Source organism: Plecotus auritus, assembly GCF_963455305.1.
Source record: "Plecotus auritus genome assembly, chromosome: 5".
Taxonomy (NCBI): Eukaryota; Metazoa; Chordata; class Mammalia; order Chiroptera; family Vespertilionidae; genus Plecotus; species Plecotus auritus.
In genome coordinates, this window is record NC_137776.1 from 20,443,213 (window position 1) to 20,460,655 (window position 17,443).

At 36.1% G+C, this 17,443-nt stretch overlaps 1 protein-coding gene across 2 annotated transcripts in view; it reads right to left on the reverse strand.

Annotated features, from left to right (window-relative positions):
- The window catches only part of ABCA12 (ATP binding cassette subfamily A member 12), a gene marked incomplete at its 5' end in the record, with an annotated part of 183,049 nt that overhangs the window by 70,750 nt on the left and 94,856 nt on the right, over positions 1-17,443 (reverse strand). For both annotated transcript variants that reach the window (XM_080668989.1, XM_080668988.1), the window contains 8 exons: positions 737-947; positions 1,272-1,436; positions 4,386-4,559; positions 6,368-6,492; positions 7,714-7,826; positions 8,178-8,434; positions 14,171-14,277; positions 15,468-15,586. In XM_080668989.1, the coding sequence (XP_080525115.1) occupies positions 737-947; positions 1,272-1,436; positions 4,386-4,559; positions 6,368-6,492; positions 7,714-7,826; positions 8,178-8,434; positions 14,171-14,277; positions 15,468-15,586 (1,271 nt within the window). The remainder of the gene's footprint in view (positions 1-736; positions 948-1,271; positions 1,437-4,385; positions 4,560-6,367; positions 6,493-7,713; positions 7,827-8,177; positions 8,435-14,170; positions 14,278-15,467; positions 15,587-17,443) is intronic.

Below are 17,443 nucleotides of genomic sequence, written 5' to 3' on the forward strand. Positions count from 1 at the left end.
CTCACTAGCACTTAAAATATATATATATATATATATATATATATATATATATATATATATATATATATATCGAAATGTACCAGATACATAAGAGCTGTTTAATAAATGTTTGTTAAATGAATAAAAAGAGGAGTAAATGAGTCAATACAATTGCTATACTAAACATCTATAGTATATTATTTGGTCGTGTTTTGCATCTCAAAGTTTATAGGTCAAGTAAATAACTTTGATGCGCCACTAAATGTTCATACTTCTGCTGCATTCATGGCACCCCTCCTATATGCTGATGCTGGTTTCTAGTTCTAGAACGTTAAGAAAAAATATGGACTGAGCAGATTTAAGGTGTGTGTTTTTTATGTTATCTATTGTCAAGGAAGATATAAGTATGACTCACAAATTCTTAGTGTTGTGGTATAGTGACTAGACTGCAACAGACCGCCTGGGCTCAAATCACAACTCTGATATTTCCAAGTTGGGTGACTATGACCAGATTCCTTCATCTTTTTGTGCCTCCCATCCCCTTACTAAGATGGAGATACAATCATGCACATCTCATAGGATGGTTGCGAAGAATGAATGAGTTAATATACATAACATGCTTGACATGTGATAAGTGCCGCACAAATGTTTTCTATTTTTATACTTGGAGGAAATTAACCATTTGTTACAAAAGGGTAAGATATAGTAGACAATGTTGTTAGGAGACATTGCCATGCTGATTTTGAAGTATACTCACTGGTATGTGTGGGAATTCCATATTTTTCAGCAATTTCCTCTTTACTTAATTTGTAGGTCAAGAAATCTTTGGTGTGGTTGCCTTTTTGCCTCTGGGAGGAGGGCAGCAAGGCGGCTAAGTACTCAGTGGTGATTCCTTGAGAACACAACGCTTGGGAGATGGTGCTAAAGGACCCTGGAGCCGTGCTCATCCGGTTGCTTCTGTACATTGCCTGTGAGATCAAAATCCATGATTTAGGAATATGATATGAGCTGGAAATGTTACTGAAAACAATAAAAAAGAAAACCTGCCCAAACTTAGAGCATGCTTCTAGTTTCCATAATTGTTTTAAAACGCGCATCCCAAATGTAAATGCAGAATTTTAAACCTCACCAATTTAAGTGACCAAAATTTTTGCTGGAGTAGAAGAGGTTTCCTGTAGGAGACTTTTTGTAGTATACTTTACTTATGACAATGTATTATAACCAATTTCAAATAAACGTTAATGTGGCAAAAGGAGTTTTCTGATGAGAACATTACGAGGTGGCTTTTCTACCTGCGTTAAGGGGACACTTCTGGGCAGATGCATTTGTTTCAGGGACCTCATTTTGCTGAGCAGCGGACGGGTGCCGGAAGCCAGCTGGTTGAGAATGCCTTTTAGCTTTATGAAGAGTTCTATCATCTTTTCTACTGGCTTTTGATCTTCCCTAGGGAAAATCACCTAACAGAAACAGAATAAAAATAAATTATTTATGCGGAGAAACCGGAACCTTCACACACTGTTGGTGAGAATATTAAAAGGGACAGGAAAACATTTTGGAAGTTTATTAAATGGTTAAACATAAATATACCATACAATCCAGCAATTCCATTCCTAGGTATTTACCTGAGAGAAATGAAAGCATATGTCCACACAAAGCTTTGCATGTTCATAGCAGCATTACTCACAATAGCCAACAGGTGGAAACAATCCAAATGAATGGATAAAATATATAGCCTTAAACTGGAATACTGTTTGACAATTTAAAGTGAAACACTGACATATGTTACAACATCTATGGAACTAAAAAATATTACGCTAAGTGAAAAGAGCCAGACACAAAGACCACGTATTTTATGATTCAATTTCTATTAAAAGATCTAAAAAAAAAAAAAAAGGAAAATCTTGGGCTAAAGGTCAAAATGAGAAGTGACTGCAAATGGACACAGGTTTCTTTTGGAATTGATGGAAATGTTCTATAATTAGATTGTGTTAATAATTGCACAATTTTTTATATTTATTTAAAAAATTACATTGTATACTCGAGTGAATTTTATGCTAAATAATTCCTCAATAAAGTTTCCCAAAAAATGATTTAAAAAGTAAGGTAAGTATCAGTTACATAATTCTTCATGTATACTATTGTTTAATACCATATAATGTACTCCTCAAAAGCAGAAAATCTGTCCAAAAGCTCATGTACTTTATCAGGCTTAATCAGAATCACACAATGCATTTCTGCTGCAGAAAAACAATAACACTGAAAATATTTCAAAAATTTAAAGTCATTTTACCCTCTCATTCATTTATTTGTTAAACAAACATTAATTGAATGCCTACTACGTTTCCAGAACTGGGCAAGGCAATGGGTGTACAGTGGTGCACAAATTGGCATCCTCTTTCCAATAAGAGAACTTTAGTCTAAGAGGAGGAACAGATATCAAATAAGTCAACAAACAAAAGGCTGGGGAATATGAGGAGCTAGATTTTAGCTAAGAAATAAAAGGGGATCTTTCCAAGATAGAATCCCAAAGAAGAGAAAGAACAAATGATAAAACAATAAGGAGAAGAAGGTTATAGACTGGGAGTAGGGAGATGGGGACATGTGAGGTCCATTAGGAAGGAAAACTCTTGGCAGGTCCAAGGGAGAAATAAACCACCATTATGAGCACAAGATTTAGTTGGAAAGATATCATGAAGACATAGCTGCCTCCATAGCACAGCTATTAACTGTCATCAGATTTTTCTAAAGTAGAATCAAAAGTCTAGTCATTCCTAGTTTAAAATAACTTGACTAATGATGAGACATTTTTTTATTAATTTTGTTTTTATTACTTTTCTTTTTATTACTTTTGTTTACAAAAGAATTAGGTATGGTCTTCAGCTTGTCAAATGCACATGCTTAATTACTGGACTCAACAAGAAATGTTTGGTTAGATATCTTCCCTGCAGAGGCATTATAAAATAAGGATGAAAATTTCAGACGAACAAAATTAATTATATCACTTCATATGCATGTGAGGTTATAGTTTATGTAAAAATAACCATTTGTTTAGTTAGGGGGTAGTTTCTGAATTTTTCCTATGGGCCAGGCACTGTTCTTGGCATTTGAGATGTTTCACTGAACAAAGAGTACCTACGGAGCTTATATCCTAGTGGGGGTAGACAAAAAATAAATAATAAAAATAAATATTAAATAAAAGATATAGTATTATTCTGGAAGGGTAGTAGAAAACAAATAGAACAAGAGAAGGAGATCTGAGCGTGCTGTAGGTGAGGCTGGTTGCATCTTAAATAGGGAGGTCAGTGTAGGCCTTACTGAGGTCAGTGCTGAGTAAGACAAACAGCCCTGCAAATCATGTGAAGGGGGCCTCGCTCAGCCGTGCCGCACAGCAGCCCTGTGCCAGGGAGTAGCCAAGTAGGAAACAGAACTTTAGCGATGGAAAGAAGTTGTACAGATTATGGGGCCCTTGTAGGGCTTGGGGGGGTTACTTGAATAAAATGGGGAGCCGCTGGAAGGTTGAACACAGGTGTGACATAATTTAACTCAGTTTTAAAAGGATCACTCTGGCTGCTTAGGGATGGTGGGGGGCGGGGGAGTGGGGTAAGTTTGGCAGCAGGGAGGCCAGAAAAGAGGTCATTGCAGAATATAGGTGTGGAATAGTGATCATTCAGAAAAGGATTATTTATAAGTAGACTGCTATGTTTCAACAATATAAGTCAGCTCTGTTGCTTTTGGTTTTTCTTACCAAAAGAGTGGGACATTTTTTCTCAGTGTTTTTAATAACATGTAAATATTTTTTACTTACTCTAGATTTGGGTGATCAAAGGGCTTAAGTTTCTTAAATTTATATTTTCTTTCTTTTTTTCTATTAAATAAGTACTTATAAAGCATCCACTTATTGCAAGATGGAGTCATTGCTGCCTTTACTAAGCCCTAATAATGACCATTTGTTTTGTTCTACTGAATGACTAATGGTAGTGTCTTTCTAAATTGATGAGGAAAACACTAATTTTTTAAAAAACATACCAAAAATACCTTATTCTTTTACTTGAAAAAATAACTGTTCTAGTTTTTATTTTTATCTTACCAAATTAATGCTTATTCACTGTAAAAAATTATAGCATTTGTACTTCACACATTAATATAGTATATATTAAACTTAATTCCTAGTCTTGGATACACAAACTAAGAGTTAATGAGGTAATAATATTCATTTCCTCATCTATAAATGTGCAAATTTGCCATATTTGATCTCTAAGGTCCCATTTCACTCTAACATAAAGCTATAATTTCACAAGCTATATAAATGAATTTCATTCCTTACAGTATCAAAGAGCATACATGTGTAATCATATATTTTTATACTAAAGTATGAATATAAAAATATTTCCTCAACAGCAACTTGCCTTGTATGTGAAGTTGTAAATGTCTAAGTAGTGCAGCAGAGTGAGCCCGATGAGGTAAGACTGGCGGGATCTCTCCGGAAGAGGCAGGCTGCAGAATTCCTTCATCGCATCTTCCAGTTTGGGATTGGTCCCATTAGCACCGCAAGAATGCAACCAGAACACACGAGAAATAATCTGCAAGTTGGAGGAAGAAAAAGATTTTAGCTGTGAACCCTTCGAGAGCCATCTGTCCATGTTGAGAGGTTTTTCTTATACTCTTAGTCTTCATTAAAAAATACGACAGCCCAGCGAGAGTAGCGCAGGGGTTGAGCATCGACCTATGAATCAGATGATCACAGTTCAATTTCCGGTTGCAGGCTTGATCCCCAGTATGGGGCATGCAGGAGGTAACTGATCAACGATTCTCTCTCTTCACTGATGTTCTATCTTTCTCTCCCTCCCCCTTCCTCACTGAAATAAATAAAAATATAAAAAATAAACAAAAAGAAAAGGGTTGCAGAATATGGAACATATTTTTAAAAATATGACATTATCCTCAAAAGCAAATACTTATTTAAAGCACTAATTACTATCAATAAAACTACAGCAAGCCCACAGTTCACTGGAAAGCCTAAGGAATAAGATGTGAAAAGAGACAGAGATGGGTCTACGATGATTTATTGCTTGAACACCTGGGAGAGTGATGACACCAAGAAAAATAATTGATTTGGAGTAAGTTTTGGGAAAATACTAGTTTAAGATCCATGCTGCCTTTAAATTTTAACCTTAGTTTATTCAAATTGCATTTTATTTTTATAATCATTGAAAGTTATAATCTCGTACAATGAACTCTTGTCATCATGGACAGCAATGCTGGTATGAAAAGTGAGGTGTTAATATGAGAAATAAGGAGTCATCTCTATTGCCACCAAAATGAAATAAAGAGAAAAGTTTATGAAATTCCAGATTAGGGAAGCGTGTCTCTCCTTCCTTTTGAAAGCAATAACATGCATGCTCTCCACTTACATGCTTTACGTTATTAAAATGAAGCTGCTCTTCAGAAGCCCAAAACACGATTGCTGAAACCAGGTCTTAGGATCAAATGAACAAGAGGTGAGATCAAAGGGAAAAGGTGAATGAAAATTATTTGCTCAAACAAGAGGAAAAGGTGCAGGCAAAGCAGTTCTAATGTTTGTATTGGGTAACCAATTAACATGACACAAGTAAACATAAATACTATCCAAAGGCAGCGTTTATAGGCTTTTTAAAAAGACATTATCCAATATTGGAGGATGGCTGGGCTGTGCTTAGAAATGACACACTCTGTCACACGTGAGTTTGGAATGGATGAGGCCGTAAGCTCTGCAGCTCTTTTGGAAAATTTCCATGACGCTTCCAGACAATGGACTTGAAAAGGGGGTAAAAGATAAGAGATTTCAAGCGGAAAACCCTATTACCAGCCTATGAGTAAATGACATTATTCATTTTCACACCAAAAAAAAAATGTTTGCTACACTCACAAACTCCTTTTGCCCATATCTATGTTATATACTGCATCTTATCTTGGGACTTTTAAGTACAAATATTTACTTTTATTTTAATTTTTACAAATCAGTCTCTCTGTTTTTGACCCTAACTAGGTTACTGAAACTTTACTTTGATATCATCATAATAGAAAGTTATAATGCAAAGTTACCTTTGATCATGTGTGATAGTGAATATTAAAGAGAAAACCATCTGGGGGCAAAGAAAAGGAGAGGAACAAGGAGGTAAGAGGAAGGAAAAGAAGACCAGAGGGAAAGGAACAGAAAGTGATAGTATTCTTGCTTCAGGATTTTCCTTCATCTTCACTTAAGATAGGCCTCTAATTTTATCACTTGCATGGAAAATTTACCAGGTTTGCATTCAACTACTCAGTACTTTACTGGTAAATGTTCAACAAATATTAAATACTACTGAGACTTTTAGAAACTGGATGTAAGTACGGATGCATCCCACCCCACCTCAGCTCTGTTATCCGGAATAGGAATGGCCAGCAAATTGTCGATACTCCTATTGGACATTCCTGTCATTCTTCTTAGTTCTTCTTTCAGCTCTTCAACATTTTTAAACATTTCTATTAACTGACCTGCAAGGGGGGAAAAAGGAAAAGAAAAAACTCACATGCTGATTGCAATGTAATTTTGTTCGTCATACCAACACAGAGAAACCTTCTTGACTAAAACATATATTCAACATATATGCCTTGTGTCAGGAACAGATTTCTCCCAGTTTGGGCAAAATTTGCATCTTTAGGATGTATTTCTATCTGATTTAGACTTGTTTCTATTACGATAACGTTAACCTACGGTAACAGATTGCTCTCTGTTCCGTAGTCTACAATTCAAGGTTCATGCAAAGAAAATATGGTTTCTTCACTGTTTCTGATCACATAGTACACTAAATATGCATCCCTCTATTTGATTTAAAGTGTCACACAAATTTAAAATACTTTTGAACCTCGAATCATATAATATTGTCAACTTAGGGCAAGGTTTGTTAAATCCACAACACAAGGCCACAGGGCACAGGGCATTTTCCCTTAACTTTGCCCAGCACCCTGCAGTTTATAAAGAGTTTTCACAATCATTACCTCACTTTTAAATAGATTGTGTTTCACTTTAAACCTTTTTAGGACAGCTTTTACAATTATTTTATATCTGGGTCATTTAATGCATAGTATTTTGACTTTATTTTGGCAGATGGTGATCTCCATTCTGCAAATGCCTTTCAACTTCTTTATGAAGTATCCCTCATGCAAATACACTTTCTTTATTTTTGGACTTAGTGCCCTTCCAATTTTGCTGCCTGTTGTCCAAAATTCTGAATGCCTTTCTTTTCAGTATTGAGGTATTATGCAAAGGAGAAGCGTATTGCATGATGCATCGTGCTTAGAATACTAACAGGAGGTTCTGAATTGAGATTTCTGTAGAGAGCAGTGCATCTATTTTATTTTTTAAATCATATTATACGTATGGAAGTAAATAAATTTCATCCTAGCTTTCTCAATGGACTATCTAATGTACTTTGATATATCAGAGAAACAAAAGATAAATAAATGGTCTAACTAGCTAAATGTTTGGAGACCTTTTCACTGTGAAATCAGATTTCCCTGTTTCATTCTCTGCTAGCTTTTTCTGTGTTTTTACTTTAGTTGAGTAACCATATTTGAAAGCTTCAGGTTTCTGATATGAAAGAGCAGCTACAAAGCAGGTTCTGTAGGGAACTTCAAAAAAGGCTTTCTTAAACTGCAGCATGAGAAAAACATGCATTCTAATAAGACAGCATTTACATGTGGATGAGGACACACCTGGTTTTTCAGAAGTGTCTGCACTGTTATTGACATGCAGTGTGGCTTCTATGGCCGGTATTAATCGTGTAATATTTTCCAAGTAATTCATTTGCAACGCTTGTTCTAGAAACCTGGAACAGAACAGAAGAGAAGAAAAAATCGGACGAGGCATTTCAATAAATTGAGAAGGACCCTGGCCGGTTCTGCCCAGCGGTTAGAGGGTCAGCCCTCCAAAGGAAGGGTTGTGGTTTCGATTCTCAGTCAAGGGCACATAACGCAGTTGCAGGTTTGATCCACAGCCCCAGGGGGCATGTGTGGGAGGCAACTAATGGATGTGCCTCTCACATCAATGTTTCTCTCCCCCTCCTCCCTCCCTTCCATTCTAAAAAATCAATGGGAAAAAATATCTTCAAGGGAGGATTAATAATAATAATAATTTGAGAAGGGATTTCACCAAGGAGGAAGACAATGGAAAAACTTACTGATCCATATTTAAATTAATTTTGATTGAATCCCCAGTAAGCAGGTCCTTCAGATTTTTAGATATGATATTGTCCCGGTACAGTAAGCTGGTGGCTATTTCGGTGCCGAGCTCTGCTGCTTGGAGGAGCTGCACATGGAACGCACTCCCTTCACACAGGCTTCTGAAGCTCATGCCGGAGAGCGGGCACATTTTCTCCACAGAAATGAACGTTTCAGGCTCACAAAGAAGTTCGGTCAAGTTTCGAAGCTGAGACACCTTTCCAGAAAGGGGAAAGAGGCAAATAGATCAGTCACATTATCGTAAACACTTTGTAGTTGATAACAAGCAACCAAAAGTGACTTACTTAAAAAAAAAAAAGTTACATGTGGTTAGTTAGTTGGCATTTAGCACAGTTTTTCCACAAAGCACTATTTTCTCTCATGTACATTTATTGTTCTCTTAAGAATTTTGTAAAACTTTTGAACCTATCAGACCTATGTTTCCCAACTGCATTAATACTAGTATCTTATGGAGTCACAATTTAAAAAGATGTCATTTAGCTTTATCCATTTAAACCACAAATACTTAAACTATTTTTATATTTTAGTTTGTATGTTAAATCACGGGTAAGGGAAAATAGCAAAGCAAGTTTGGTTTGCAACTTGAAAAAGTCTTTCTTCCTCACACCCATTAAGATGGCTACTATTTTTTTTAATCCCCCAAAACAAAACAAAAGAAAAACAAAAACAAAAGCAGAAAATAAAAAGTGTTGACAAGGATATGGAGAAATTAGAGTACTTGTGCCCTGCTTGTGGAAAGGTAATATAATGCAGTCAGTATGGAAAACAATATGGTGGTTCCTCAAAAAATTAAAAAACAGAATTATCATATAATCTACTTCTATGTGTATACCCAAAAGTATTGAAAGTTGGATTTTGGACAGCTATTTGCTCAGGGCAGCATTATTCACAATAGCCAAAAGCTGGAAGTAGCCCAAGTGTCCACTGCCAGATGAATGGATGAAACATATGTGATATATACATACAATGGAATATTACCCAGTCTTAACAAGGAAAGAAATTCTGAAACATGCTACAACATTGATGAGCCTTAAGGACATTATATCAAGTGAAGTAAGCCAGTCACAGAAAGATAATTACAGACGATTCTACTTATATAAGTTACCTACAGCAGTAAAATTCATAGTGACAAAGTAGAATTGTGGGTTTCCAGGGATTAGGGGGAGGGAGAGATCTGGAGTTGTTTAATGGGTACAGTTTCAGTTTTGCAAGATGGAAAGAATTCTTGAGATGATTGCACAATGATGTGGAGGCATTTATCAAGACTGAACTGTACAGTTAAAATTGGTTAAGGTGGTAAATTTTATGTTATGTGTGTTTTAGCACTATGAAAGAAAACACGATAATGGACAGGAAAAGGCCTTTTGAACTGCAGCCTGAGAATCGCATGCATTTTAATATTTAAAATATGGGCTGAAATACACCTTGGTTTTGAGAAGTGTCTGCATTGGTGTCGACATTATCTTTTACCCTTTTATCTATTGAGGAAAACTAGGTCCATTTGTTCTATGGGACAAAAATGTTTTAAAGAGGTTAAAATCCCACATGCAAAAGAAAAGGAAAAAAGTGGAAATCAACTAATTTTCTGTCTTGTCACCTATATTCAATGAAGTTCACTACACTCAGCTCGTTTTTGAGGATATATCCCCAAATCATACTTCCTGGAGAAAAAAATTATGCCTCCAGGCAAGCCAGTTCTATTGTGCTTGGAAGCTACCCTAGAGCTATTCCTTTTAAAAAGTCAAATAATTGGGAGCACCCCCTGAAAGAGCAAATATGTGTCATTCACTGCAGCTCAGTGTTTTTTGGTTTTATTTTGTTTTGCTTTTGTTAATCTTCACCTGAGGATATTTTTCCATTGATTTTCAAAGAGAATGGAAGGGGAGGGGGAGAGACAGAGAGGGAGTGAAAAACATCAATGTGAGAGAGACACATCAATTGGTTGCCTCCTGCACGCACCAGGGATCGAGCCTGCAACCGAGGTACGTGCCCTTGACCGGAATTGAACCCGGGACCTTTCAGTTTTCCGGGCCAACACTCTATCCACTAAGCCAAAGTAGCTAGGGCTGCAGCTCAGTTTTTAATAAGAAGTTGTATTTTTACAGAAATGCATTGTTTTATAATACAGGCAAATGTTTGGAACATTTCTTTCCATATATCAAATGGAACAAGCACAAGGATGGGTCTTTGATGAGAGGTTTATAGTAACAACATGCAGGCAGCTGCAATTAAACACCAATCATCTTAGCAAATACTATTGGCCTGTTTTCAACTGCATTTAATATCCTAATTGATTTCTGTGTTTGAACTATCTAAAATGGTCAAATATGTATTAAAATTCCACTTACTAGTCTTATTGCTATGAGAAATTTTCCATTTTGTAATAGATCCAATCATTACCAGCTGTAACTACATGTTTGCCATTCTGTTCCTTCCTTTGATTTTCCAAATAATAGATATGCTTGAACTTTTAATGAATAGAGGCCCATCCTTCCTGCCATATCCTCCACTTACTTTTATTTTAGTGATTTCTTAAATAAAAGAATAAATACTGGTAGCTCAATATGTTTATTTTAACTGAGCATTTGAGGGTATAGTCCATTTAAATGACTTATTCTCCTTCCTAGAGACCAAAATATATTTTTTAAATGGCAACTTTGGCATACATGTATGAGAACCCAGTAAAAGCCCATATAGTACAATTTTGACTTGACAAGCTAAAAGTAATAGAAGTGAAATGAAAATCTAGCCATGCTATTGAAGTGGCTTTGGTCCTCTGAAATAAGGATTTAACTCAAGGTTAATACCATGGACTGCACGGTAAGGCACATCTACTAAGGAGTAGCATGCTGGTAATTTAGTATTTGTCATTATTTACAACCATCTTCTAAAATTTGTTCATGCACGCATTAAAACTTTGAAACTACTTGGGTCATTAGTAATCAACATAAATTCAGAGAATTATAATTCTCTCTTCAAAAGTATGTGTCAAGTCCAGATTGCAGGTCTGTCAGAGCCTCAAGTAAGCCCCTCTCTCCTTTATCACCACCCTGCCTAGTAAGGGCTCAGGTCTACACTTGAACAATGACCCATAACTAACTCCATGTCCCTCTGCAACTGAATCCCCCAGTGCCTATGTTGCCCAAATGCATCTGAATCAGGGTTGTAAGTGACATGATGGTGTACAGCTCAAAATATTGTAAGCATAGAAGTGATAAAACAGCAATACTCCTGGCCTCTTTGCAGGGGGAAGGGGACTACTTAAAAATGTAAAAGTGTTACAGTAAAAATATTGTGTTATCTATATTTCTGCCCAATATGGAGAATATCTACATCAGTTATAGTTCCCCAGTCATGAATTTATCCTTCCCACCAAAGAGACTGGAAAGAAAAAGGCATAAAATAAACAATGAAGGGACGAGAAAACATAAAGTTCTAGAGTAGAATGTTAAGGCTAGAACTGAGGGATGGGAACGGAGGAAAAGTCACCAACAAATGACAGGCAAATCAGGGAAGTGAAGGCACCTCTTATTGTAAAGCTCTAGGAGTTTGTCTTCATTCTTTCAATGATATGCACTGAATATTTTCCATGAGTCAGACTCTACACCAGGTGCAGAGGATATAACACTAAATCGACAAACTTAGCAACATTCCTCATGGAGCTTATAGTCTTGGTCTGAATGGTTCTGTCAATGGCAAACAGCACCCATGCTTTTATAAATGACAATACATTTTCTACCCAAGGGATATAATTGTAGTTTATTTCCATGCTTCTAGAATTTTTTCTTAATATAACCCTCTAGTAGAACAATACATTAAAAATGTGAATGCTGTTTTAAATTATCCTTAGCTCTATTCCCATTCCATTCCTCTAAAAGATTGACAATGCTTTGTTTCCATTTCCCTAGTGTATACTGTATATTGTATATTGGTTACTTTTGCAAGTTGAGAACTACGGTGAGTAATTGTCCAGGTAACACAATTGCATCGCCAGGGCTCTACTTTAGCACCCTCATTTATTCATAACAGTCAAAAGCTCCTACTATGTGCTAGGGGCTTTAGAGATGCAGCGGTATAATTTAATCAGAGTTTACACTCTATTGAGGGAAATAAATTCTATCTATACAACAAATTATAGTGCTAAGTAATAAGTCCCAAAACCCAGAAATGTCATCGGAAACTCTTCCTTATGCCTCACCCCTCACTGGCTGCCATTTCCTGTCAATGTAAACTCCTACAACACTCTTGAAACTGTCTCTTCCTTCCCATTCTCTGCCACTGACATAGTGCCAGGTCTCAATTTTTGCTTAGGTTACTTCAAATATCACCTATTTTGCTTTCCTCCGATCTATCCCCCACAATTCTCCCAGAGAGATCTGTTTCTAAAATGCAAATATCACCTTCCTAAAATTCGCAACTTTCAGCATCAGATCCAAACCCTCTGACTAAGCACAAAGAGGCCTTTGTAATCTGGGCCCAGTTTCTCCCACAGGCACCTTCTGCTCAAGCTTGACACCATGACTCCAGGTAACCCTTGTCTCTTACAAATGTAGGACTCTATGTCTGGAATGTAGGATTGTAGCCTCATTCTACACAGTCCTACAAGGCGCAGAGTAAACATGATCTCCTCCATGAAATTGTCTCTCCACCTCCATCTCCTGCAATCTGACTTAGCTATCCCACCTCCATACACAGAATCCTGTCCTTCCACATACCACAGCGCTCACCTCACTGGGTTATAGTTATTGGGCTGTTTTTCGTTCTCCAATTGATTATAAGAATTTGACAAATGGAGATTATGTATTTTAAAGAAATAGATTAGTATTATGTGAATGTAGATGATGGATGGAATGGAAGAATGGATAAATATTATATGTACACAAAGTCATTATCCTGGCTGAGGAATAGGGAGAAAGGCAATACTCTAATATTAATGGAATGACATTCAAACTTATCCTTGAAGAAGAGTAGAAATTTTCCAGATGAATGCACAACTTCCTTCTCATTTGAACAAACAAATCAAGATAGTGCTAAATTAAGTACATGAGAAATGTTGATTGGTGGAAGACTAGGACTTCAATGTAGGTAATCTAACCAGCATAAATATTTGCAATATTCATGGACATATGATTTGGATGTCCGCTTAATTACACCATGTTGACTCTACAGCAAGTCATCTTGCTTGCCCTGAATAAACCAGTTCTAATTTTACTTTATCCCTGGCTACATAAATCACATTAAACTGCTGTTCTTACTAGGAAATCTGCTTTCAGAATTTAATAGAATTATTTTAAGAAATGAAGTGAATTTCATGATAACCTGCATATTATATGCATGAGCTAAGCAAAAAATAATTGACAAATAAACATGAACCAATTCAGACAAACTTCTGAGTTTTTAAGTTTTGTTGTTGCTTTCTCCCCTTTCTTCAATGTCATACATTCTAATATGTTGTTAGTTTCTTCTTATGATGATAACAATAAAAAACAAGGTGAGTCAACTCCTGAGGTTTTTTGTACACTGTGAAGTCTAAGCCATCAGCTTTTGAAATCACATTTCATAGTTTTGAAAACTAAGGACAACTCAAATTATAAATAATATTATGAATGCTTTTTTAAATCATGAAGCTTTATGAGATAACCATATTATTTGTCATTCTTTTAGGTGTATGTATACTGTAACTTAGCTCTTATGGGTCATTTCATACAAAGAAATCCATTGATTAAAAACAAAATATTGTTATAAACACCAGCACAAAATATCGTTATATAACATCAGCACACTCTGGCACACTTTTCCAGCATGCATCTGGAGTCCAAATAGGACCCGTATTTATGAAGATACAGATTTAAAACTTAAACTAAAAGCCATCTTGATAAAGGACAACAGGAAAGGTTGAGGTTTATTTTTTTTTTTTTCTTTCAGGGCTTACTTTTGATTTTAGGACTTCAGGAAGTGAAGGGAAGTGATCCTCATAGGAACCATTTTGTAGAAAATATTTTTTAAATCGAATTGTGGACTGCAGGAGTCTTAAATTTTCTGTAAAGGAGGGAAGAAAAGTTACTTTGTATGAATTGCAAAGTCATTTAGGAAACAAATTTGAAAGATACCTTTATCCTAATTTATTGCTTTTCTAAAATAATAGTCTAGTTCAGTGGTCGGCAATTCGCTGCTCTGTTGACTAATGAGTTTGCCGACCACTGGGATAGGGGCTTAATCACAAGGAACAACAACAGCCTGTAATTATTGGAATCAAGAGTCTAGGTCAGTGGTCGGCAAACTCATTAGTCAACAGAGCGGCAAATCGCGGCTCGCGAGCTGCATGTGGCTCGCGAGCCGCAGTTTGCCGACCACTGGTCTAGTTCAATCTAAACAGAAGACGAGTGAAAATGTAACCTTTTTTGAACAATGAAGACTACAGAGTTCACTGTTTTAGAAATATTTAGGTATTCTGCCTAGAGACAAAAATATTTCTAGCAAAGTTGCTAAGCAGTTTTGGCTCTCTGTGAACTGACTGTTTTTGTTTATGACTTTTAGATCTACTATTAAGTTGAAGTGTTTGGGGAGAATAGGTTGTATAATCACTGTGACACAAACATGCCCCAGCAACCTCAATTAATTCATGCCTGCTAAACGGAGACCGTGTGTAATTATTTGTTATGCTATTTGCTTGCCATTAAGTCTCAAAAAATGTCTTTGGTGTAGGAAAAGGGAAAACCTATCTCCTATAAAATGTGAGAACATAGATATTTTCTCTTTAAAGGAAAAGAAAAGAAACCACATTTGATTAAATGCAATTTTTATGGTTGCACGTGTAGGCAGAAAACTGAAAATAAAGTGTGTAAAGGTAGAAAACAAAAAATATTCTACCACAAAAATTCCTTGGTTTATGTAATTTACATCTGCTTTAGGAAGTCACTATTATCATTCTTCTTTTTTTTTTTTACAATGGAGATTGTCAAGGGCACAAAAAATGTTATGCAGAGTTAGGTGAACTCTTAAGGACTCTGGGCCTTTGGAAAGTTTGTACTAGCAGCAGCAAGAGAACAATATAATAACCTGATTACATATTCCCTTCATATGTCAAACCACCAAAGTAAAACTGATGCATATGGAAACAAGATGTGTAAATTCCCTTTCCCTTTTAAGCAAACATCTTGAAAGACTTACTACTTCAGAACAGAATTAGAAACCATGAGCAGCGCTTTGACTGTTAAGAGAAGTATTACCTTGTGATCCCCTGGCCAAGTTGTCAGTGACATTTCTCACACATGCCAAGTAAGGAAGATAAGGACTATCTGCTGATACATTTAAGAGGGCATCTTCAAAGCTCTCTAGCAGTAGGAGCCTGTAGAATTGGAAGAGAACATGTAAGTTAAGTCATACAGGAATAAAGCAAAGCCATTTTGTTGGGATCAGTTGAGTCCCTGGTGTTGGCATGTGAAGCAGCAGGACTCTGGGTTCTCTGAGCACTTACCTTTCCCATAGGCATAATCAACATATTTAATTATTTTAATATTAAGTCATAAGTGATGTCAAGATAATTTTAGGCACATTTATGGAAAAGAAAAACTCACTGGGCTAGGGGTGCCTGATAAAATACATAACTCCTATTTAAACTTGAATTTCGTATAAACAATAAAGAGCTTTTCTTTTTTAAAAAATATTTTTTCTTTTATTTCAGAGAGGAAGGAAGAGGGAGAGAGAGATAGAAACATCAATGATGAGAGAGAATCATTGATCGGCTGCCTCCTACACACCCCCCACAGGATTGAGCCTGCAACCTGGGCATGTGTCCTGACCAGGAATTGAACCATGACCTCTTGGTTCACAGGTCGACGCTCTACCACTGACCATCATGGACTGGATATAATTTTTTAATTAAAGTATGTCCTGTGAATCTTGTGTGTTTTTTTCTTTTCTTATCTTTTCCCTCTAAGCCTTGCAACCTCACACCATGCCTCAGTTTCTTCTCTTGTCCAATGAAAGGTAAGGAGCTAGATAATCTACTATATCGTTCCCTAAATAAATTCACCTATATCATTCCCTAAATAAATTCATTTTATTGTAATTAAAGAGAAAGAGAGGCATCCAATTAAACAGTATATGTTCCTTTTTAAAAAATATCCAATTCAACATGACAACAATGTGGTGATTGCTGGGGGGAGGTAGGGAGAGAGGTGGAGGAGGAAAAAGAAAGGATAAATGGTAATGGAAGGAGACTTGACTTGGGGTGATGAACACACAATACAGTGTACAGATGATGTGTTGTGGAATTGTGCACCTGAAACCTGTATAATTTTATTAACCAGTATCACCCCAATAAACTCAATAAAAAAGAAAAAAAGATAAGGAAAAATGTAAAGAAACAGCCAATTTAGTGTTCCCAAATTAACCACTTTATGGTTTCTTTTTGACTGGCATATGAGAACATAGCCTTATATTTTGGGAGTATATGTATGTAAATGAATAAATGTGTGTGTTATGCCCTTCACTTCAACTATGAGGCTGTTTCTCTATTTATTTTATAACTTCTTCCCTTAATATCTACTGTTGAATTTTGTTACGGTAGAGATAGAATAAACGTCAATTACTGCTTTGGGGCCATCTACTTTGAATCAAACTGTACAATACACAAATTAATTACTTTTGTCAGATGTGTTTAACTTTGATTTTCAAATACTAAGGGAAGAGACTTATCCAGGCATAGCTAGGAAACATAAGGAAATGTATACATTAACATTAAAGAAGTTTCAGAGTGCTTAGATGTGGGTTAACAACACTGGGTCCTGGAGGAACTTGAAAAAAATCTATGTCAAGAAAAGTCTCTCACTTGGCAGTCAGAGCACATCTAATTGATCAGATGGCTGATCCCCATTTCAATACAATCCATAGCTTAGCCTTCATATTAAAAACAACAGCAACCATTTCCAAAACCTCTTGCTTTTGTTTAGACATTTTTTTGAACAGAGGCTCTCTCTTAGATATTGCCTTTCTTTCTTTTGTGTTTGTCTTCTTTTCTGTCACAGTTATTATAGCATTAGTGACCTGGTGCACAAAATTTGTGCATATTAAAATGGGATTAATTAGAGGAAATAATTTAATATTGCTATTTGCCCTTTCTCTATAATAGAAGTGTCAGAGATGAAAGAAAATTAGTAAAATGTATATGAAAACCTTCCTCCTGTCAGAGTCTGGGGCTCAC